Source organism: Hyperolius riggenbachi, chromosome 3 (genome assembly GCF_040937935.1).
Source record: "Hyperolius riggenbachi isolate aHypRig1 chromosome 3, aHypRig1.pri, whole genome shotgun sequence".
NCBI lineage: Eukaryota > Metazoa > Chordata > Amphibia > Anura > Hyperoliidae > Hyperolius > Hyperolius riggenbachi.
In genome coordinates, this window is record NC_090648.1 from 362,514,996 (window position 1) to 362,538,383 (window position 23,388).

The 23,388-nt window shown below is 42.9% G+C and overlaps 1 protein-coding gene across 2 annotated transcripts in view; it reads left to right on the forward strand.

The window, feature by feature from the left end:
* Positions 1–23,388, forward strand: part of PDE6A (phosphodiesterase 6A) — a 219,093-nt gene that overhangs the window by 78,879 nt on the left and 116,826 nt on the right. For both annotated transcript variants that reach the window (XM_068277126.1, XM_068277127.1), the window contains exon 2: positions 15,453–15,605. In XM_068277126.1, coding sequence (XP_068133227.1) covers positions 15,453–15,605 — 153 coding nt within the window. The remainder of the gene's footprint in view (positions 1–15,452; positions 15,606–23,388) is intronic.

Below are 23,388 nucleotides of genomic sequence, written 5' to 3' on the forward strand. Positions count from 1 at the left end.
GCAGGGGGGAGGGCCACTATAGTCTCCTGCAAATCAAACAAGCTTGTAGGTGTTACAACTTTGTTTGAAATTACAGATAGGCCAGCAGTGTGAAACAAAAGCCAGAATTTCAATAGCAAGTAGTAAATTACAATGTAAATATGTTACTTAGGCGCTACTAATATGAAAAGCAGAGCAGGACAGCAGAAATGAGCCACATGTAATATATTAGAGATGAAACATACACAGCAGATGGATGCAGCAGGAATCGGTTTCAAATTGAGTGCAGGTCAGATTAGAGATGAAACATACACAGCAGATGGATGCAGCAGGAATCGGTTTCAAATTGAGTGCAGGTCAGATTAGAGATGAAACATACACAGCAGATGGATGCAGCAGGAATCGGTTTCAAATTGGGTCTTGCATAATGTCCCATCATTTTTTTGGGATATTGCGGATGGACAGATGTTTGGCATTGTAACGAGTGATGAATCTGGGTGGGCATGTAGTATTAGTAGGTTGTTTGGTAGTGGTATGAGGGTAGGGATGTTGGGCTCTGTATCTTGCATCTTTGATCAGTTTTTTGGGGTAATGGCGGTCTGTGAATTTTTTGTTAAGGATCTCGGATTAAATGTCAAATTGTGATTGGTCCGTGCAGTTCCTATGTATTCTTCTGTATTGACTGTAGGGGGTGTTCGTAATCCAAGGGTGGTGGTGAAAGCTATTGAAATGTATGTAGTTGTTGGCATCGACTGGTTTAAAGTATGTTTTTGTCATAATGTGATTCGATTCTATGTATAAAGTGAGATCGAGGAATTCAATGGAGGAAATGTGGTGGTGGTATGTGAATTGGAGTCCTGCTGTATTAGAGTTGAGGTAACTGACAAAATGTGGAATGCGTGAAGCATCGCCTTTCCAGATGAAGATTAGGTCGTCAATATACCGCTTATATAGTACAATGTTGTCAGAAAACTGATGATGTGTGGATAGTTTAAGTACTTCCAGGAGCCCCATTGTAAGATTGGCATACGAGGAGGCGAACAAGCTCCCCATCGCGGTCCCACTCGTCTGATGGTAAATTTTATCATTAAACGTGAAAATGTTGTTTTTTAAGATGAATTCTGCACATTGCAGAAGGAAGGTTTGTTGTGTAGGTGGCATGGAAGGGTTGGTGGCTAAATAATATTGTAAAGCTTTAAGACCGAAGGAATGGGGGATATTGGTATAGAGGGAAGTGACATCGCATGTTAGCCAGACATAATCCGGCTTCCCTTGCAACAAAAACCGTTGCACAGCCTGTCAATTCATTAACACCTGCACATTCTTTGTGTCCTCCAGTACCGGTATTCAATATCCCATAAAAAAAACACCTCACCTGCGAATCTAAATTTGTCATCTACCTCATTTCATGTCCCTGTCAACTCCAGTACGTGGGGAGGACTACACAGTTGGTCCGCAGCAGAATCGGACAACACAAAAGAAACATCACTAAAAAATTCCCCCTTCACAGCGTATCACGGCACTTCTGCACTCACTACGCCAATAACCCACAATTCTTCAACATTACACTAATTGACTCAATTGATGCAAGTTCGTCAAACGCATTCGAACAACTTAAAAAATTTGAAATGTTCTGGATACAAACTATAAGAACCCTCACCCCTGAGGGTCTGAATGAAGTTCTGTAAAACATTTACTAAAATACCTCCTGTACCATTTTTCTTTTATCTTGGCCGCTCTCTTTTACCCTTTTTTTGTCTTGTTTCATGACTTTTTTTATCTATTGTATTTTATTCTATTTGTCCCAACAAGTTTAAGTGCAACCGTCCATTTTTACAACTACACCTCTGGCTTGATCATTATTTTACATATTTTTATGTCAAAAAGTGTAATTTGGTTTGATTGTCATGCGCTTTTTACCAGTTGCTACAATTGCCCAGGACTACTAAGTTGATCCATATTTGTTTATTGTTGGTATGACCATATATATATATATATATATATATATATATATATATATATATATATATATATATATATATATATATATATATATATATATATATATATATATATATATATATATATATATATATATATATATATATATATATATATATTTCTATTAATTTTTATGTTGCTCTTACATGTCTATTTATTCTATAAATTTTTATGTTGCTCTGACATGTCTATTTTTTCTACAAATTTTTTATGTTGCTCTTACATGTCTATTGATGCTTGTGTCTTAGGACCGGGTCATAACTTTTTGGTCCACTAGATGGCAGCTAAATACTTTTACACATCAATCCCTCTGTCAAATATACTAATTATATTCCCACTGGATCGAATCATTATATTTATTTAAATCTTGAAAAAGACCTTTGCATATACTTAATTTATTCTTTTGCCCATTTACCACTGGGTAGATATTGCCCCGGCCGGGATTTGAACCCTGGTCTCCCATGTCAAAGGGAGCGCCCTTAACCAGTACTCTATTCAGCTGCACATTTGGTAACCATGATACCTGTATCCGCCCCCTAACTACCCAATACACCGAACACAGGTGGCGAGCGCCCATTGGCTACTCACAAACCCGCCCTAACCCCACCCACCCTTCCCAAAAACCCAACTCACTGAACACAGGTGGCGAGAGCCCGTTGGCTGCTCGCACACTCGCCCTAACCCCGCCCACCTAACACCTCCCATACATCTAATTGGCCCTTTTAGCAAGAACCTGTATAAATAAGGAGTTTAGATTCCTCACCACTCCACTGAGGCGCTACACCTGCTATTGCTGAAATTCTGGTGAGTTCTTTATGTTATTTCATTTGCACGCTTTACCCTGTATTTCTGGCCCCCTGTTCTCTTCTCAATGCTCTATTACCCATTACTCTTGTCTGACATATACCCTTTAACATTACCAATACCACTCATTGCAAATCTGTGTGTAAAATAACACCCCATAGCCCATTACTATCATGAGCACCATAGCCTCTACCCCCTATTGTTTACTTGCACACCCAACTCTTTTATGCCATCTCCACGAAGCAATTTTTCAAATGGTATGTTTTATGATATGCAATATATTGATATGCAAATTTGCAGAATTTACTATAGCATAATGTACTGTCTCTTGTCTACAGTCTTGTCCCCATGTTTATTGCCTGATGAAGCCGGCTGGGCCTGCGAAACGCGTTGCACTGTTTTGGGGTACTAGTTAATAAATGTGATTGCTACTATTCAGACAGTCTTTCGTGTCTGCTTTATGGAGGTAAGTTCACCGCTTCCTCCCAGCAAATTTTAAAGTTTTTATCCGCTTTTATCCTGCTGGCGCCTCTGTTCTCCTACTGCTATACTGTGTCCACCCCTGGTGGAGGGGTGATCTACCCCCTTTCGCATCTACAGAGAGCGACTTCTTATCCCTGAGTGATGACAGGTCTAATCTCCTCACCTGCCTATACAGTGGTTGCCTTTATGGTAACCCACGTTTGTGAGTATAATTTTCTCACGATAACCTTTACTTCATTTATGCTTAACATACTACACTATATTGGGCTCTCGGTTTCTCTACACTTTAAGTGTCCTAGGCAGGTTAGGCTGCTGTACACACACTAGATTCTCGGCAGAGGCCGTCTTAGTCGGCCACCTCAGCCAATGTGATCTAGTGTGTGGTGTGCAGAGCTTTAGAGTACATGTGTAAATGAGATGAAGGTTAAGAAGGAGTGGATAATACACCAGATATATGAGTCTTCACATGGCCGGGCCGAGGCAGAGGAGAGAGAGGCTCCATCCTCATGGGGCAGTGTGGTAGGGGCACACAACTCACTCAGCTATCATTCCCCTTTTGTGTTTGAAGCAGAGAGAAATAATAAAAGGGGATACATGGCAGTGACTGCAAGCCAGATAACTAGAGTTTAAGGTGTTGGTGGCCCTGGAGCACCTTAGTCTAATAGCAATCAGTGTGTGGCGGCTGGTGTGGAAGGGATGGAGGGGCGCACTTTAGTGTCAGCCTTGGGTGATGGAGGACCTTGTCCCGGCTTGGAGTCTTCATAGGCCCAACAAGTGGAAGCCATATTTGAAATTGACAGCCACTATTTGTTATTCGCCTGCCAACAAATTGACTGGCAGCTAGTGGCTTTAATCTATCTAGAAGTTAGTGAAGATTCACATGTGACTAGACCCGAAGATTCACATGTGACTAGTCCCTAAACAAGAGGACCTTGATATTTCCTCTCAACAGATCCTACGGACACTTTTAATATATACTTCTGTACATAATGCTTGTCTTCACATATACATATAGAAAAATAATTTTTAAAAAATCCTGTTGTGGCAATGGCAGTAACATTTCCAAAAAGAGGGACCTACCTGTGCATTACTGTACGTACGCAGGATATGCACAAAGCATGACTTCATGACAAAATCAGTTTCTCATCAAAATATGCGATTTGCAAAATGCTTATTTTCATGAATGTTTTCTTCTGGTGAGGTCTTTACTGTTAGCAATAATTTTTGTGAGTCAGAACTTTTGTTTACATCCCATGTGCCAAGACAAAAAGTTTGCTTATTCAGACCTTAAATAGGACCCCCTAATTAGATGAGGGATCAGGACAAATATATATGTGCAATTAGGCATGTCCCTCCTCCCCCAAACCCCACTCCATCCAGTCATGCCTTCATCACACCTCTCCTCTGGTCAGGTCAGAAAGTGTTCATGAGCAATCTCTTTTCATATCTCAGCAATCCTTTCATAAGCAAAGTAATCATTTACAGATTAGTCATTATTGTTATTGCACACCCTGTAAAGTGCTGTAGAAGATGATGATATGAATACACAATAACACAGATGGCAATAATTTACAAACTGGACATACAGTTCATCACAGTGTAATTACATTTCTAGTGGATAAAAGGAATATTAGAAGCAGTGGCGTAGCCAAGAAGCTGTGGGCCTCCGTGCAAATTGTACATGGGGGCCCCCCAAGCACTCTGTACATAATCATTGATACGGCCCATTAAACCTGCCATGGACAACCACAGTGTCAGAGGTGCAAGAAGGGGACAGTTTGTTAATGATTACTATTATTCAAATCATCTATAGAAGTGATATTTAACAGCACACGACTAATAAAGAGCTAATACTGTGGTTGAGGTAGGGCCCTACTGGCCCCTCTGGTCCAAGGGTCCCGATGCGGTTGCAACCTCTGCACCCCCTATTGCTACGCCACTGATTAGAAGAGTAAAGAGGGGTAGAGGGATTTGTCTTCAAAAGAGTGACTGCTGTGAGCTTTGTCAGCAATGTATAAACACAAGTTCTGACCTGGTACTGATATTTCAACCTGAACTTTTAGGCCTCGTTCCCATTGCCTTCTGATAGCGTGTCCGTTTGCGTTGGCAGTTTTTTAGGCATTTTTTTTCCCCTTTCCCAGCGCTTGTGTGGTCGATGCAGTTTTTGTTAAAAGCGCTTTTCTAGAGCAGTTTTTAATTCACTCCCTGATGCAAACGCAATAGCTGCACAAATAGATTTTGTGAGCGTTTTGCGCTTTTCCTATACCTTCCATTCAGGGCAAATCACCCTGAAAATAATCCATGCAGCGCTTATGTCAACTGACAGCGCATGGAACGCCCCAACCTGAACTACACCATAGGAAAGCATGGTGCCGCTTTTAGGGTGCTTTTGAAAAATAGTCAGCGCTTAAAGTCCAAAAGCGCTTTAGTGTGAACGAGCCCTTATTTATTTATTTTTTTGCAGCTATCAGTTGCCCTTAAAGTGCCACTGCAATGAACAGTATTATTGAAGTCCCAGGGGAAAGGGGGTCTTTAAATGCCAAAAAGACCCATTAACAATTACCATTCAGGGCTTATTCACAGTGGGACATTGCGGAGCTGTATTATAAAGTCATAACGCAGCTTACCGTACTGCAATGCTAATCCTTTGGGACATTCATAGTGCAATGCTAGCATTGCATTTTAATGTTTAGCGTTACGGTAACGCACTTATGCAGTACGTTACCTCTAAACGCACACGTTACCTGTTACAGGAAAGCATACTTTTCATTGACTGTATGCTATACTGTACGGTACCTACTGTATGCAATGGTTAGGCAGCGTTAGTATGCGTTACCACCTTTTTTTTTGCATTGCGTTGTAATGCTGTGTTCTGACTTCTCCCTGGCCGTACCCCTGCCTTCCTGAGCGCTAGGAGAGAGTGATCTCTATATAGATATCTATCTATCTATCTCTCTATATCTATCCATCTATCTATCTATATATAGCGGTTTGTATGTTGTATGGATAATGCCAAATTATAATATGATTTTGGCCAGACAGTAAAAGGAGAAATTTAGATTTTCAATAGTAGGACCTGCAGCAATTTTTATACATCTATCTATTCTAAAGCACTGCAGCTATATAACAATAATGATAATTTGCATAGCATGGGGATAAGTAAGCTTGTACCTCCACCTGCTGGACAAAGTTGTTATAACACCCAAGCTTTTGTTTGGTTTTTGTGGATCTTGTAAATTTAACAAATGGGTGCTATGTCAGTGTTTTTTAGCAAGTCACAAATGTTCAGTTTATTTTAAGATTTTCCTAGTAAGATCAGGAGAATCAAGAGTTTGTTATTTTTATGTATTTGCAGAGAACTGGTGCTAAAGACTGAAGGCAACAATGCTGCATGAGTTGTGCGATTCACAGGAAACTAGACATGTCTGCAGTGAAACTGGGTGATTGCCCAGGGCCCATGAGCCAGCTAAGTGTATAGGGGGTCCCTGGGGAACAACTCACCTGTGCGGCCAGCACACTCCATCAGTCTGCCTGCTCTCATGCTTTATTCTCGCTGGCTGCATCTAGTGACCCGGCGACACCGAGGAGTTACATGCACCAGATCACTGAGAAGAGGCAGGGCCGGCCTTAGGTTTCTCAGCGCCCTGAGCGAAACCTGATTTTTGTTCCCCCCCTTCATCCTCTTCGCGCATTTGCGCACACACACACACACACACACACACACACACACACACACACACACACACACACACACACACACACACACACACACACACACACACACACACACACACACACACACACACACACACACACACACACACACACACACACACACACACACACACACACACACACACACACACACACACACACACACACACACACGCAATTCCTTTTCTCCTGAGATATCTCTCAGGACAGTGTCTCCCAACCTTTTTTGACATTGTTACACATCACGCCAAATGCTCAGATCTCTGTGACACGTCTCATATGTATAATAGAAAAAATACTATTAATAACCACAAATGGATGGAAAGAGTGCATTATCTTAAATATACTTAAAAATGAAGGCTAGAACCTTTCAGAAATATTAATAAAAACAATCAGTGGGACATTTAGCCGCTCCCCCCCCCCACCCCCCTACCATTTAGTATGACAAAGAAAGACAATTTGCACCACACGTTATAGCCGCAGTGCCCCCCCCCCCAAAAAAAAATAAACGCCCTCAAACTCAGTATAGGTAGGTAGCCAGGTATAGGTGCCATAGTATAGGATCTCATGTGTAGGTGCCCTCAATATAGGTTGCCAAGCATAGGTGCCCCAGTACAGGAAGTCAGTTGAAGGTTTCCATTCCCCCACAATAGGTAGCCAGGCGTAGGTGCCTCCAGTATAGGTAGCCAGGTGTTGGTGCTCTGTGTAAAGGTAACCAGCTATAGGCGCCCCCTTGGAAGCCGGCGCCCTGAGTGACCGCTCCAGTCGCTCATATCAAAGGCCGGCTATGAGAAGAGGCACTGTAGGGGTAAGGACTGGGGGCCCACAGACTGATGGAGAAGTGCCTCAACCTACTGGTGAGTTGCTACACTGATGAATTCTCTGCAGGGTTCCCAGGGATCACTATACACCTGGAAGGGGGGGGGGGGGGGTCTGGTTGCTGGATCTGGGGGAAAACTAAGGGGCTAATGATGCTTACAGTGGGGGAGGGGGCATGTCATTTTGCAAGGGTCCCACTGAGCTTACATCGGCCATGCATGTCTGACTTCCCCATCTCCTAATATATCACAGTATTTCTACATATACAGTTAGACGGCTAAAGGTGAGCACCATTCAGGCCCTCTGAAGCAGTGGAAGGTCCTAGCTATGCTCTCTGAGACTCCATGTACAGAACCAAAATAAGAAAAAAGTGGTCCAGATATTTATGAACCTAACTAAGTTGTTGAATTTACAAAAACCTACTACACAAATATGTCATGACTCACACAAACATGCTGGGTGCTAGTAGTTCTCCACATCATATTCCAAAACACCTGAGCATTATATTAAAGTGGTGGTACTCACAGTCACAGTATTCACAACCATAAGAGCATTCACAAGTACTGATGATATACATTTCATTCTGTCCAAACATTTACAGACTTAACTGTATAGTCCTGCCATTTCGACGGTTCTCCTATGCGGTGTGAAGTGTGACTATTTATTCATCGTTAGTAACATGTTAATGTCAGTGGCATTTAAGTAACAGGAGTCTCAGAAGTCATAGCTATGACCTTCCACTGCGTCAGAGGGCCTGAATGGTGCTCACCTTACCTTCAGCAAACCCAGCAATTACTGTATGTGTACTGGTATAGTTAATAAAAGTCCCACTATTTTCTATGAAATTCCAACCTACATCAGACACAACTCTCCTATGGTCAAGGCAAACCCAGGATTTTCAAGGGGGGGGGGGGGGGACTGGGATTATGATTCCTGAAAGGTCTCCCTCAGCCACGAACAATACAGTATAAGAATATGGTAGGGCATCATGCTGGGTACACATGATGCAATTTCCTGTCCGACTGACAGGATCTGACAATTACTTCCTAAATGTCTGTTCTGCTCCCGATCAACAACAGGCTCAATCAGGAGCAGTTTGGATACAGATAATAATGAGGACAGCCAACATTGCTAATGAAGGGGAAAGTGAAGCATTCACACAGCAGGGCACAGGGCTGTGCTCATACCTGACTATGTCAAGTTCCCCAAGGGTGCAGTGCTGTGAGCTGCAGGATGCCTGCAGATATTTTGGTGTCTCGACGTGTGCCTGTCCCCTGACACTGCACCGATCCTGGTCTGAGGGGGGATTCTGGGCAGCTGTAATCTCCCCCCCCCCCCCCCCGCATTTGCCTATAGTTAAGGGACCTTAATCTGCCTCATGTGACTGGAGCTGATGTGATCAGTCCTGTGAGGCAGTGCCTAATGCAAACATGCAGGAACAGAGCTGCATCTGATGCAGGACAGCAGCAAACTGTACTATTTACTGATGTATTATTCATCCAAGATCATCACTATGTGAAGCATGCATGGTGGTAACTGATAATCATTAACATTATATCCCCAATGTATAGCTTGGGATAATCGAGAGTGTCAAGTATAGTTTGCATTATTGGGATGGCAGCGGTTTTGGGTAAGGTTTTTGAGTACTGTTTTTTCAAACTACACATCAATTGTATATATCTGTACTTGGTCACTTGTTGTCCTGATTGTATAGTGTGTTTAACTGCTTATGTATCTATGCTGCACATAGGCTGCAGTACAGAGGAGGGGTGGTGCTTAGGGAGTACTGGAGAGGGGGCACATTGGCAGTAATCTGGAGCAGTACATGGTAGAGCCCTGCACCCAGTAATCCAAGGTTACACAAGATGTGGGTAAGGTAGATAGTATTGTAGGTTGGTTGGGGAGAAGTGCTTGCGCAAGTCTGTGGCAGCTGTGTTCAGATTATCCATTGCAGGATGGACATAATAGCCAATATGTCAATTCTGCAATAAAAATAGCATACTTATGAAGAAGGTCGTGTTGCTGTCTCTCTGGAAAACTAATCAGATGTCAGTACATCAGAGGTCATGTACCCGTACATCAAACAAACATTTTTCATCCGCAGCTGGAGCCGTCTCTTCTTTGCATTGCCATTTGTAGACGTTAATACTGCTTAGCAGTCAATGGGACTGATGAGACCGATTGGTCGAAACGCGTAGGGCGGAGCCTCGTCCAGCGCGTCTGACGTCACCAGATTGTAGCCGATCGAGAGGGAGTTTCGAGCGCCGCAGCAGCAGCCGGAGAACCGTGAGGGAACGGGGAGTTGGGACGCCGCTCTTCTACTTACACAGGTGCCGGGCAGACCTTGCTGTTGGAACATACTGATGTGCAATATATCAAGAAATTTTCACGTGAGTGCGCAATTGTGCGCGGGCATTGAGGCTAATGTTTTAAACAGGATTACACTATTGTTGCTTTTACTGTTTTTATTGAGGAATTTTATACATTAAAGAAAAGATGAAGAAATGAGACAAGTGCCTTGTGGAGTTGTATGCAAGCGCTAGATCCACCTGGTCTGTGAGGTGGCTCTAATTCGGTGAGCAGATTCAAAGCAGGAGTGTGCGGGCACGCGTGGTGCACTTTTTGATCACTGTGGCACGGGTGGTGTGAATAATCCTTACAGAGTCACGCTATGTGTAATTTTATATTGTTATAGGGAGTGGAGAGCGCAGTCCAGCATATGTGTTGTAGTCAATGGGACAGATTTATCAAGACAACTGGATGCAAAAGTGGAACACCACTAGTGAATAAAATGGATCAATGAAACACTGCTGCTTCATGTAATAGTACTGATAAATATAGCACATACTGTAGAATCCCTTTATAATAAGCTTCAAGGGGATGAGGAAAAGTAGTTTATCAGAATTGGACATACGTTGTATATTTATATAGATGCATTTGCTGAGGACTGGGTTTACTGTATGAACCATATCTACAGTATTTTATTGCCTTGGTTGTTCTGTTAGTGTATAGCGGTATTCTAAAAAGCTTTATGGATGGCTGCATTCTAAAAGCATAGCTGTTGCCCTCCAAGGCAATCTCGATTTTTGTTATTTTGCTGCTGGACTGCTAATCTATAAAAGATGCCCACTCCTGACTTTAACAAAGTACTCCTTACATTACATTAAAAGTAAAACTATAAAATCTTAGGCTGCATATGTGCAAATTCAGATTAGCAGTCTAGTAGTCTTAGCAGTCTAGTGCTGAATCTGGTACTTGTTATCTCCCTGATGTAAATATTGATAATTTGCCAGATCACGTGTACCAACTTGCACCAGTTGATTCCAACTACATTTTTGCAGAAATCTGAACAGAGATAAACTTTGCTGCCAGTGGCAGAACAAAGCTTTGCAGCAATTGAGTGCCTGCTGCTCCTGGCTGTGATCCCAAAGCATTTATTTTGGGTTAAGGTGGCAAGCGATGTTCTCGGCAGTACCTTAGCCTGCCATGTTAATTGTAGCTATGGTGCATGGAGTGCTTAGATTCAGCGCCAGTCAGCAATATATTTGATACAACATGGCAAGTGGTGGCACATTGGTATTACAAATGGGATGCAATGGCAAAATGGTTTAACCGTCCGCAAGGGGACAGAAGACAGCAGTAAGCAAGGTTAGAGTTAGATGTAGTAGCAGGAAGGGTAGTGTTGAGCTCTGTACCCACAACGCAATATTTGCAATGATTTTTTGCAACGGACAGTTGGTTCATTATATTAGCTAACATCTTTTTAAAAAGAACGTTAATGTTCAACAGCAGACTACCAGCGATCATTCATTTTGAAGGACAGTCATGACACTGCGGCTGATCCTTAAAGGACCACTATCTCGGAATTGAAAAATGTAAAATACATCTAAACATAGACAAATAAGTACATTTCTTCCACATTAAAATGAGCCCCCCATGAGCCCCCCATGAAGAAATTGGCTAGTCCAAAACCTGTCGGTTCTGTCGGTTCTTTCAGATTTCTACTACCTACTGAAAGTGACAGCATAGGAGAAAAGTGATGTATGGCTAATTTTTACTCTGGAAGAAAAACATTTCTTATTTGTATGTGTTTACATGTATTTTACAATTTTTGCAATAGTGGTCCTTTAAGGTATCTGCTAAAGTCAATGGATCATTCCTGTCCTGTCATTTGCACAATCGTGAAAGATGGATCAGGAACAATTGCCCATTGCCATCTCATCAAGGCAGATTCCCCGAGCCATCTTTTCGCGTGTACGAGGTGTAGTAGCAGTAAGGTTAATATTAAAATTGGCTGTAAAGAGCTCAAGTTATTAGAAGCGGCAGTTAGGCACAGTGGCAGTAAAAGGGTTAGTGTTAGGTAATGCTGCACTAACAGGGATAGTGTTAGGAGTAACAGCATTGGTAGGATTGGTGCGAGTTGAGGGTTTAGTATTAAGTATTATATAAGACTACCAATATCAACACAATTGGTTACTCGTGCCAAACTCATTTACAGAGGTGCCTGGTGCACCAGGCCGAACAGGAGGTCGCCTGGAGCACAGTGGGGTGGGGGGAGGGGGGCGGGGGCGCTGCCATAGATGGGACCGCACCCACACCTACCCTTCTCCCACCAGATTGTGTGACCCCATAGGTGATAAACAGTCAGTTCACTGACCGCAGCCCACCTCAGCCTGAATCTGTAGTTTCGATTATTTTCTGGTGAAAAATTGCCACATTACAATTATTTTATGGTGAAACATTGCCGCATTACGTTTATTTTATGGTAAAACGCTGCCGCATTACAATTATTCTATGGTTAAACATTGCTGCATTATGAATATTTTCATAGGGGCACCACAGATTTTCTTGCCTGGAGTGACAAAATGGCTAGAGGCGCCCCTGCTCATTTATGTGTATGCTAAATTGTTATCCCACCCATGCAGAAAACTGCTAATATACCAAAGAGATGGCCTTTCTCTGGTCAGATGATTTTTGAAAACCATTGCCAGGGACAAAAGTTTTATTCAGTGCAGCGGTCACTGGTCCAGCGAACTGGTTTACTTTGTAGGGCTTTAAAGATGCATGCATTCACTAATATTCTACTCTTGCAGTGAAAATGACGATAGTAAAACTATTGCCTTGAGCTCGGTTATGACTAGATGGGCCTTTGGTGACATTTACTACATTTCTAGCCCTATTTTCATGGAGTGGGAGGCGAGACAGTGGAGTCTCCTTTCCCCCCTTCTTTTAAATTTGAGTTTGGATCCTTTGTTACGCCTGCTGGAAAAGATCACTTCATTTACTGGCTTTTGAATGGGTGAAACAAACAAAGTTAAAGGATTTTTCTGATGACATATAGCTCTATATAGCAGATTTAACATACCCCCCCCCTCCAAAAGAGAGAAAAATACAATTATAAACAACTCCCCCTCCAAACCCATACATCCAAATCCTCATCAGACTAATAGAAAAAAAAATATACCCCAAGAAAACATCCCATCCTACAAACTACAATATATTCCTAAGCCTAATAACATATCAGAAATCCTAATCCTTAAAAGACCCCTCCCCTACATCTCCACCATACTCACATATTCTGCTGAGTGTTGAACCTTTGACCATTTTTCCCACTTAAGGACCATGGGCTTAACCCCCCCTAGTGACCAGGCCATTTTTTTTTTACTAATTAGGCCACTGCAGCTTCCCATTCCCCCCCCTCCCCCTTCCTTTTCTGCCCACCAGCAGAGCTCTCTGTTGATGGGCTTTGACTGCACCCTCAGTGTTTATTTTTATATAAATATTTATTTTTTAAATAAATTTAGCTTTTTTTTTTTTTTTTTTTTTACCTTCCCTCCGCTAGCCAATCAGCACGATCGGTTGTCATAGGCTTCAACCTATGACACAGCGGTTTGCAGTCTTACCACCCCGGGGGCCAGCAGTGTCCCCAGTACAGCGTTGCCGTAGATCACAGTGCTGTACATTGTAAGATGGCAAAACCGTCATCTATTTACTGTCTCCTAGCGGCGATCGCCACTAGGAGACTGATGATGGAGCTGAGCTCGGTTATTCAAGCGGAGATCACGCATCGGCGTACGCAATCTCCTGCAAAACATGCTCCCAGGACTGCACGGTGATTTGCATTAGGCGTTCCAGGGGCTGCCGCCGTGTCCGCGCCAATTGGCATGGAGCGGTCTTTAAGTAGTTAATATTAAAGGCCCCAAACTTATCCTACTCAAGAACAATCTGATTCTCACTACCCTTCAATACATTAACTTTACCTATCCACTATCTAATGGTAGGAGGATCTTGACATCTCTGCTTAATTAGAATCAAACTTTTAGCAGCTATCAACAATTGGGGGACCATGCCAGCGTTTAAATTCATACTAGGAATTATATTCAGGAGAAGAAAAATAAAATAGTTTACCCAGTGATTCAGCTCTGTTGGTACATTAGGTAGGTACTAGGATAACAGTCTCTCTTTGCAAATCTGGCGGTCTAGGTTCAGTTGCAAAGGCCGATTTATACTTTTAGCACCCCTAGGCCAACTTTCTGCCTTATCTGTAGCCACATTCCTCATGTAGCCACCACATTCCATGTGTACTATGTACAGCAGCACCTCATGTACAGCTCTCTTGGGAAGCAGCGCCCCCACTTCCATGTATTGTTACCCATTTGCAGTATCTCTTTATATTTGCAGCCTCCTGTTAGTACGTTCTTTTTATGTTTGCATAGGATTCCTTCTCTAACCCTAAAACATACAACAGTAGAATCCCTTTTATAGTAAACTCCAAGAATTTGGCAAAGAAGTTAACTATATCAGGATTGTTTATATATTGTACAATTAAACAGGTAAAGGGTCTGAACCTGGAGACGGAGATTTCTACAGTCAAAGGTTTACTATATCAGAGGTTACTATAATGAGATTCTACTATAGTAGGTTAAAGCAAACCTATGTGAAAATAAACTTATGATATAATACATTTTATATGAAGTACAGCTAAGAAATTGAACATTAGTAGTGAAGAAGAGAGTCTCATGTTGTTTTCCTGTACAGAAAGAGTTAAACTTCAGTTATCTATGCAGAAGAGCTTCTCTGAGCTGTACTGGAATAAAGTCCTGCTTTCTGAAGCACTTAAAGTACAACTGTAGTGAGGTATGTAAAAATCGTAAAAAAATGCACGCCCAACGCGATTGGAACGCAATGTGAACAATGCCAAAGATAAAGCTTGACAGAAGGTTTTACTGAAGGAAAGTTCAAAGGGTCAATAGCTCTGTTGTGTTTTACAGTTTAAAAGACAGAGTGTGCTTTTAAAACTGCAACTGTGGCAGAATGACGCAGTGTTTTTTTTTCTTTTTTAAAGCTATATACTGTAACTGAAAATAAAAGACTTTTCTTTGCTACCAATGTTCTATTCCTTATCCATATTAAACATAAAATGTATACTTTTTTTGCTTTAATTGGTTGCCCCCAAATAAACTAAATGGAAAGCATTGCGGAGGAGCAGTGTGAGGTTTGTGAATTATTCAGTGTACTCAGTACATCGTGTTATGCACTTGGTAAACCATGGAAATAAATAATGTTGATAAATGTTTATGATTACGCTTTGGCAACGTTTTCTAAGCATTTTATCCCTTCATTTCTCATTGGTGTTTCTCTCTCTCATTTAGGACACCCACTTCTGCAGTTTTGTAGATAACCTTACAGAGTATCATACGAGGAGCATACTGGCAGCCCCCGTGATGAACGGCAAAGATGTAGTGGCTGTGATAATGGCTGTCAACAAAAATGATGGCACCGCTTTTACCAAAATAGATGAAGAGGTAAGGCGTGATCACCCACAGCCCAAATGGTCTCCCTCATCCATTACTCTGAACTAGGAGTCACCTGTGTGGGAAGCACACAGCCCAGCCTTCAGTTCTGTCCAAATCACACATCTGATTATTCTCTGACCAGCGATAGTCTTATATAGGAGTTTATCCCAGCTTAAAACCCTAATTAGAATGTCACTAATTACAGCCCAACAATGTATTAGCAGAGAAGTGTTTTACATATTTGTATTCATAATGACTTCCACCGTCTTGAGTGAAATAGTACAGAATGGAGCATGACTTATTTAACAAAGCTTGGCATTTATCTATATTATTCAGAGAAAACTGATCATAACGCAGTTTATCTTCAGGACAAATGTTCTCAGCACAGTCTTATTGTCAAAGTTATTCGAACTTTGAGTACTGAAAACTTTTGTATTTTACCATTTTAGAAGATCAGAATGAATTAACGCTAGGAAGCTTTATTATGTGGGTTAGGTTAGGTTAAGGTCAGAGTACTGTTAGCTGCTGTTTAGATTAGTTTTAGAGAATGTTTCAACATAGTTAAGGGATGGCCATTGGTAAAAAGTTAGGATTTGTCTAACATTTGAGGCTAGTTAGAAGTTAGCCAGAGAGGGTTAAAGTTACATGCAAAGATTTGCAGAGCGAGCAAGAGAACCAGTTACTAAATGGGTTTAAGTAAACCTAAATAGTGGTGGTCATATTTAGTAGAACTCATGGTGATGCATGTCATCAGTCATGTCATGCTAGTCATGTTCATGTACTAAAGCAGGATATGATCGCTGAAAATCAGAGCTTTGCAAATCTATCAGCTGATTGAACAAATCACATGCTTCTACCCGAGCTCTCCTTGACATGACTAGAGATGGCCCAAACGGTTCGCCCGCGAACGGTTCCAGGTGAACTTTGGGTGGTTTGCGTTCGCCGGCGAAAGCGAACTTTTGTGTAACTTCTATTCGCCCCATAATGCTCCATTGAGCACAACTTTGACCCTCTACATCACAGTCAGCAGGCACATTGTCGCCAATGAGACTACACTCACTGCTGGATCCCCCCCCCCTTTATAAAAGGCAAGGTTCTACAGATGTTTTACTCACTCGTCTGCCTACAGTAATTCGTTAAGGAGCAGCTGCTGACAGACTTTGCTAGGGAAAGCTTAGTTAGGCTCTTGTGGGCTTGTTATCTTGCTCCTGGCTGATTGTTATTCCTTATATTACACCCTCCCTCACTCCCTTGTCTTCCAGGGAATTGTAGTATTTCAAAAGCCAGCTTACATACCTTGACCGGAAATTGAACCCAGGTCTTAGTGCTTGGTAGGCAACTCTCTTCACCACTACATCACCACCAATACTACATGCTGAAGCCAGCCTAGCATGTATCATTATGATATATCCAAGAGAAAAATGAGCTTGCTTAGGGATTTGCTGGATTTCAAAAGCCAACTCACATGCATTGGCCAGGAATTGAACCCAGGCCTACCGCGTGGTAGGCTGCTATCCTAACCATTAAACCACCAACACAACACACTACAATGCTACATACTGAAGCCAGCCTAGCATGTACCCGTCACAGGAGCCCTGGTGGCTGGAACGCGAAATGCCTTCCCAACGGGTCCAGCGCACAGATCGTGCAAACTGTGGTCGCAGTCAATGCGCAGAAACCATTGGGAGTTGGCCGCGGACAAACCAGAAGGGAGCCTGTGGGTTACGGAAATACACTTTACACCCTTTTTCAGGGTATATCTGCCACCACCACTGGTATGGGCCAGTGGTCCCTACCGACTGACTGACTGATCCTACAAATAAAACGGTTAAAACACGCTGTATCCTGTCTAGATGTCAATAATAGTAGCGACTCCTCAGAGACCGGAATTCAGTTTCTGTGTATGGCTGTATAGCACGTGTAGCTGAACAGTAAACTACTTTGATAAAGTCTTTATTTACGGGCAATATAAATATATACAGAAAATCGTTAAAATCAACAATTATAGAGACAAATGATAACACAGTATAAAAGAAACTAAAAGGGATAAAAAATACTTAGATTTATGGAAAAATGTCCTTTTGTGGGAAAAACTTGTAGAGTTCCTTTTGTTTCAGTTTAAAGTTCAGAGTTCAGACCAGGTGGATGCCAGCATATCCTCAAGCTGGCACAGATGTGATCAAGATGGTGTTTCAAGGTGGAGGACGCTTGCGTTTCAGCCTGTCAATAGTTTTATCACCCATCGCTGCGGGGAGTGGCTATGACAGGCACAAGTCCAGCCTCGGGAGGATGGAGCAGGGGCTGTCCCATCCTTACAGACCCTCAGACTGGCAGAATTCTAGTTCGGCCCGTCTTGGGGTGCACGTGGGGGCAGTTAAAACCTATACCGCATATTCACACTCAGCATGATTTTACGAATCCTAGGACATGAAATATGACAGGTCTATCATGAGAATTTACCCCCGTCTCTTCAAACCCATATTGCTTTGAGAGTTTAGGGGACAGAGTTCTGGGAATTTCACAGAACCAGCACCGGTACTCATGCTACACTTTCCCCACGTTTGGCGAAGCTGCCATCTCAGAAACCCCAGAAATTTGACAGATCTGGGAAGTTATGGATTATGCTATGAGCCTCAGGTCATTCAGGGTGTGTGCTGGCAGCTGGCTTCCCTTTGATCCTTACCAGGGAGCAAGGTGTCAAGACCTCCCGGGGATTCATAGCCTGTCTGGCTGAATCTAGGCCTCCTTATCAGAGTGAAACAGCTGGCATATCCTCAGAGGGGTCATTAGCTCTCCAGGGGGCCGGGGAACCAGCTTGTTACAGCTGTGTGCTAAACGCAATGAACTGCCTTTCCCAGAACTGTCTATCGTAAAACCAAAGTTTGTCATTCTGAGCCCTGCAATAGATGTGCGATCGATTGCGGTGATCAGAAACGACTGCTGGATCTGCTATTTCTATGCGTTTTGGACGACTGGGCGTTCCTGGCATCACAGTACCATTATGATATATCCAAGAGAAAAATGAGCTTGCTTAGGGATTTGTAGGATTTTCAAAAGACCTAACCTCTAACATTTAAACATAGTGTGAACCTGGGGCAGCTAGCCATAAAATAACCGTTAACTAGAGAAGGGGGGCTGAGAAGCATAAGAACAATGGCAGGACAAGACTGTGGGTTGGCAGATGCAAGTGGAAGCAGTGGAGAATGCAGTGTAGTGGGAGATACAGATAGGTGAGACAAACCGGTAACAGGGAGGCTAGGTATGCAGGAGCAAGGAAGAGTGAATGGAAACATTTAGGCAATGAAATTGATGAGGGGAAAATAACTAGATGTGGTTTTCGATAGGACAAGTGAATAGGGATTTGTTTACTGGCCAAAGCACAGGTTAAGGAATATATGCTAAAACAAGTAGCTGTGCAGCAAAACAAGAGGTAATGTGTTTGGCGTCCATAATAGATGCTAGAGTACAGGGAGTTCATCGGCTGGATTAGAAGAGAATGTTCTTTTGCTCAGGTGAGCAGGTGGTAAGCAGAGAGGGGTGAAACATGAGAATAGGAAAGATGGAGGGAGGGAAAAAGAATTGGGTACATGTGAGAAGGGGGGGGGATAGGGGTTATTGAATAAAGAAAATTAGAAGGATGAGTAACTGACAGGATGAAAGGGAAGAAAAGAGTATGGGAATCTGAAAGTAATGCTGTACACAGGGTACAATTTCCCTTATGATCAACAGGTAATTTGAAAGAAAGTTGTCTCGGGTGTACATGTCCAAAATGCTCCAGGTTAAAAACAAGATCAATTTTCCGAAGTCATGGGAAAATTGATCCTGTTATCGATCGGGAGCAGATCGGACATGACAGAAATAATCATCCAATTCCAGTAGAATGGATGGGAAATAGCACTGTGTGTACCCTGGCCTGCATTAGTGACGTGTACCCTGGCCTGCATTAGTGACGTGTGTGTGTGGTGTGTGTGTGTGGTGTGTGTGTGTGTGTGTGGTGTGTGTGTGTGTGTGTGTGTGTGGTGTGTGTGTGTGTGTGGTGTGTGTGTGGTGTGTGTGTGTGTGGTGTGTGTGGTGTGTGTGTGGTGTGTGTGTGTGTGTGTGTGGTGTGTGTGTGGTGTGTGGTGTGTGTGTGGTGTGTGGTGTGTGTGTGGTGTGTGTGTGTGGTGTGTGGTGTGTGTGTGTGTGGTGTGTGTGTGTGTGTGGTGTGTGTGTGTGTGGTGTGGTGTGTGTGTGGTGTGGTGTGTGTGTGGTGTGGTGTGTGTGTGGTGTGGTGTGTGTGTGGTGTGGTGTGGTGTGTGTGTGTGTGTGTGGTGTGTGTGTGTGGTGTGTGTGTGTGGTGTGTGTGTGTGGTGTGTGTGTGTGGTGTGTGTGTGTGGTGTGTGTGTGTGGTGTGTGTGTGTGGTGTGTGTGTGTGGTGTGTGTGTGTGTGTGTGGTGTGTGTGTGGTGTGTGTGTGGTGTGTGTGGTGTGTGTGTGTGGTGTGTGTGTGTGTGTGTGGTGTGTGTGTGTGGTGTGTGTGTGTGGTGTGTGTGTGGTGTGTGTGTGGTGTGTGTGTGGTGTGTGTGTGGTGTGTGTGTGGTGTGTGTGTGTGGTGTGTGTGTGTGGTGTGTGTGTGTGTGGTGTGTGTGTGTGGTGTGTGTGTGTGTGTGTGGTGTGTGTGTGTGGTGTGTGTGTGTGTGTGGTGTGTGTGTGTGGTGTGTGTGTGTGTGGTGTGTGTGTGTGTGGTGTGTGTGTGTGTGTGGTGTGTGTGTGTGTGGTGTGTGTGTGTGTGGTGTGTGTGGTGTGTGTGTGTGTGTGGTGTGTGTGTGTGTGTGTGTGTGTGGTGTGTGGTGTGTGGTGTGTGGTGTGTGGTGTGTGTGTGGTGTGTGGTGTGTGGTGTGTGGTGTGTGTGTGTCAGCTGCACATTTGTAATACCAGTCACTGCATACCTTTCACTGCACCTGTGTGACTGCACATTGTTTTAGTCAAGTCAGTGCATACCTTTCACTTCATCCCCCGATATGGACAAAACCACAGGCAGAGGCAGACCCAGAGGCAGGCCACCCGGCAGGTCTGTTCGAGGTCGTGCTGACATTATTATGTGCAGCCCTAGACCAAAGTACAGTGCTCAGAAGAAAGCACTTCCCATCAACTCCCAAGATTGTCAGGACATGGTTGACTATTTAACACAGAACACCTCATCTTCCGCAACCACCAGCGCTACTCCAAGCACCACATCCGCTACATTTGACATTTCGCAGGGGTTATTTGGTGGGGAATTAACTGATTCACAGCCATTATTGTTACAACAAAATGAAGGCGCTAAGCAAGTTACACCACCTCATATGTCTGAGATAGGCGACACTATGGACTTAACGTGTGAGGAGGAGGATGATGATGATGATGATGATGATGATGATGATGAAGTACCTGCTGTTGGTGCAGTACACAGTACACAGTGGGATGCAAAAGTTTGGCCAATATATCATATAGTTTGAGCAATATATCATATACAAGACACACAGTGATATTTGAGAAGTGTAATTAAGTTTATTGGATTTACAGGAAGTGCACAGTAATTGTTTAAATAAAATTAGGCAAGTGCATACATGCGGGCACCTTTTTTGTTGATTGCAAAACTTTTAGAATTATTGGAACTCACATTATTGGTAAGCTCAGTGACCCCTGACCTACATTCACAGGTGAATCCAATTATGAGAAGAGTATTTAAGAAGTTAATTGCAAGTTTACCTCTTAATTTTCTCTGAAGAGTAGCAACATGGGGGACTCGCAACAACTCTCAAATGACCTAAAGACAAATATTGTTCACCATCATGGTTTAGGGGAAGGCTACAGAAATCTGGTTAAAGGGGAACTTCAGCCTAAACAAACATACTGTCATCAAGTTATATTAGTTATGTTAATTAGAATAGATAGGTAATATAATCTCTTACCCGCCCTGTTTTAAAAGAACAGGCAAATGTTTGTGATTCATGGGGGCTGCCATCTTTGTCATAGGGGCAGCCATCTTTTTGGTTGAAAGGAAGTGACAAGGAGTAAGAGACACAGTTCCAACTATCCTGTGTCCTGATTACCCCTCCCAGCTGCACACGCTAGGCTTCCAAGGTCAAATTCAAAATTAAAAAATTGCACCAAAACAGCAGAATGAGAACAAAATCAGAAATCCCATCATTCTTTGCACAGCATCAGGGGGAAAAAGCCCGGGCCGTTTTCTTCTGTGCAGCTAAAAATGAGGCTTGTATAAGAGAAACAAAGTTCTGATGCTGTGAAACGGTTATAGAAACACAAAGCCTTTTCAGTGCTGCTGAGTCGATTTTTAGTCCGGAGGTTCACTTTAAGAGATTTCAGCTGTCTGTTTCCACAGTTAGGAACATATTGAGGAAATGGAAGACCACAGGCTCAGTTGAAGTTAAGGCTCGATGTGGCAGACCAAGAAAAATCTTGGATAAACAGAAGTGACGAATGGTGAGAACAGTCATAGTCAACCCACAGACCAACACCAATGACCTATAACATCATCTTGCTGCAGATGGAGTCAGGGCCCATTCACACTAGAGCGTTTTGCCGGCGATTTCGGCAAAGCGCTCAGTGTAATTAGTCTAGTGTAATTAAACCCTATGGGCCCGTTCTTACTTGGGCGATTTTCACTAATTGCCGCAAAAAGCCCCAAAACGCAAAATGCATCGCCTACACCATTTTCAGGCGATTTCCCAGCGATATTGGTTTAGTGCTATAGAAGCGCTAAACGCAATCGTGGGAAAAAAAAAAAAAAAAAATCATCGCTGCTGTGTTCAGTGATTCTTCAGCTGAAAAAATCGCTCATGCAAAACGCCGGCGGTAAGCACCGGGGTTTTGCACTTACAAGTGTAAATGGGCCCTCACTGTGCATTGTTCAACCATTCGGCGCACTTTACACAAGGAGATGCTGTATGCAAGAGCGATGCAGAGGAAGCCTTTTCTCCGCCTACAGCACAAACAGAGCCGCTTGAGGTGTGCTAAAGCTCATTTGGACAAGTCCGCTTTCTTTTGGAATAAGGTGCTGTGGTCTGATCAAACTAAAATTTCGTTATTTGGGCATAACAAGGGGCGTTATGCATGGAGGAAAAAAAACACATTCCAAGAAAACACCTGCTACCTACAGTAAAATATGGAGGTGGTTCCATCAGGCTGTGGGGCTGTGTGGCCAGTGCAGGGACTGGGAATCTTGTCAAAGTTGAGGGACACATGGATTCCACTCAGTATCAGCAGATTCTGGAGACCAATGTCCAGGAATCATTGACGAAGCTGAAGCTGCGACAAGACAACGCCTATAAACACTGCTCAAAATCCACTAAGGCATTCATGCAGAGGAACAAGTACAATATTCTGGAATGGTCATCTCAGTCCCCAGACCTGAATATAATTGAAAATCTGTGGTGTGAGTTAACCCATTCGCATTCCGTCGTTTTCACTTGAGAAATGTTCACCTCCCATTCATTAGCCTATAACTTTATCACTACTTATCACAATGAACTGATCTATATCTTGTTTTTTCCGCCACCAATTAGGCTTTCTTTGGGGGGTACATTTTGCTAAGAGCCACTTTACTGTAAATGCATTTTAACAGGAAAAATAAGAAAAAAACGGAAAAAATCATTATTTCTCAGTTTTCAGCCATTGTAGTTTTAAAATAATACATGCCTCCATAATTAAAACTCATGTATTGTATTTGCCCATATGTCCCGGTTATTACACCGTTAAAATCATGTCCCTATCACAATGTATGGCGACAATATTTTATTTGGAAATAAAAG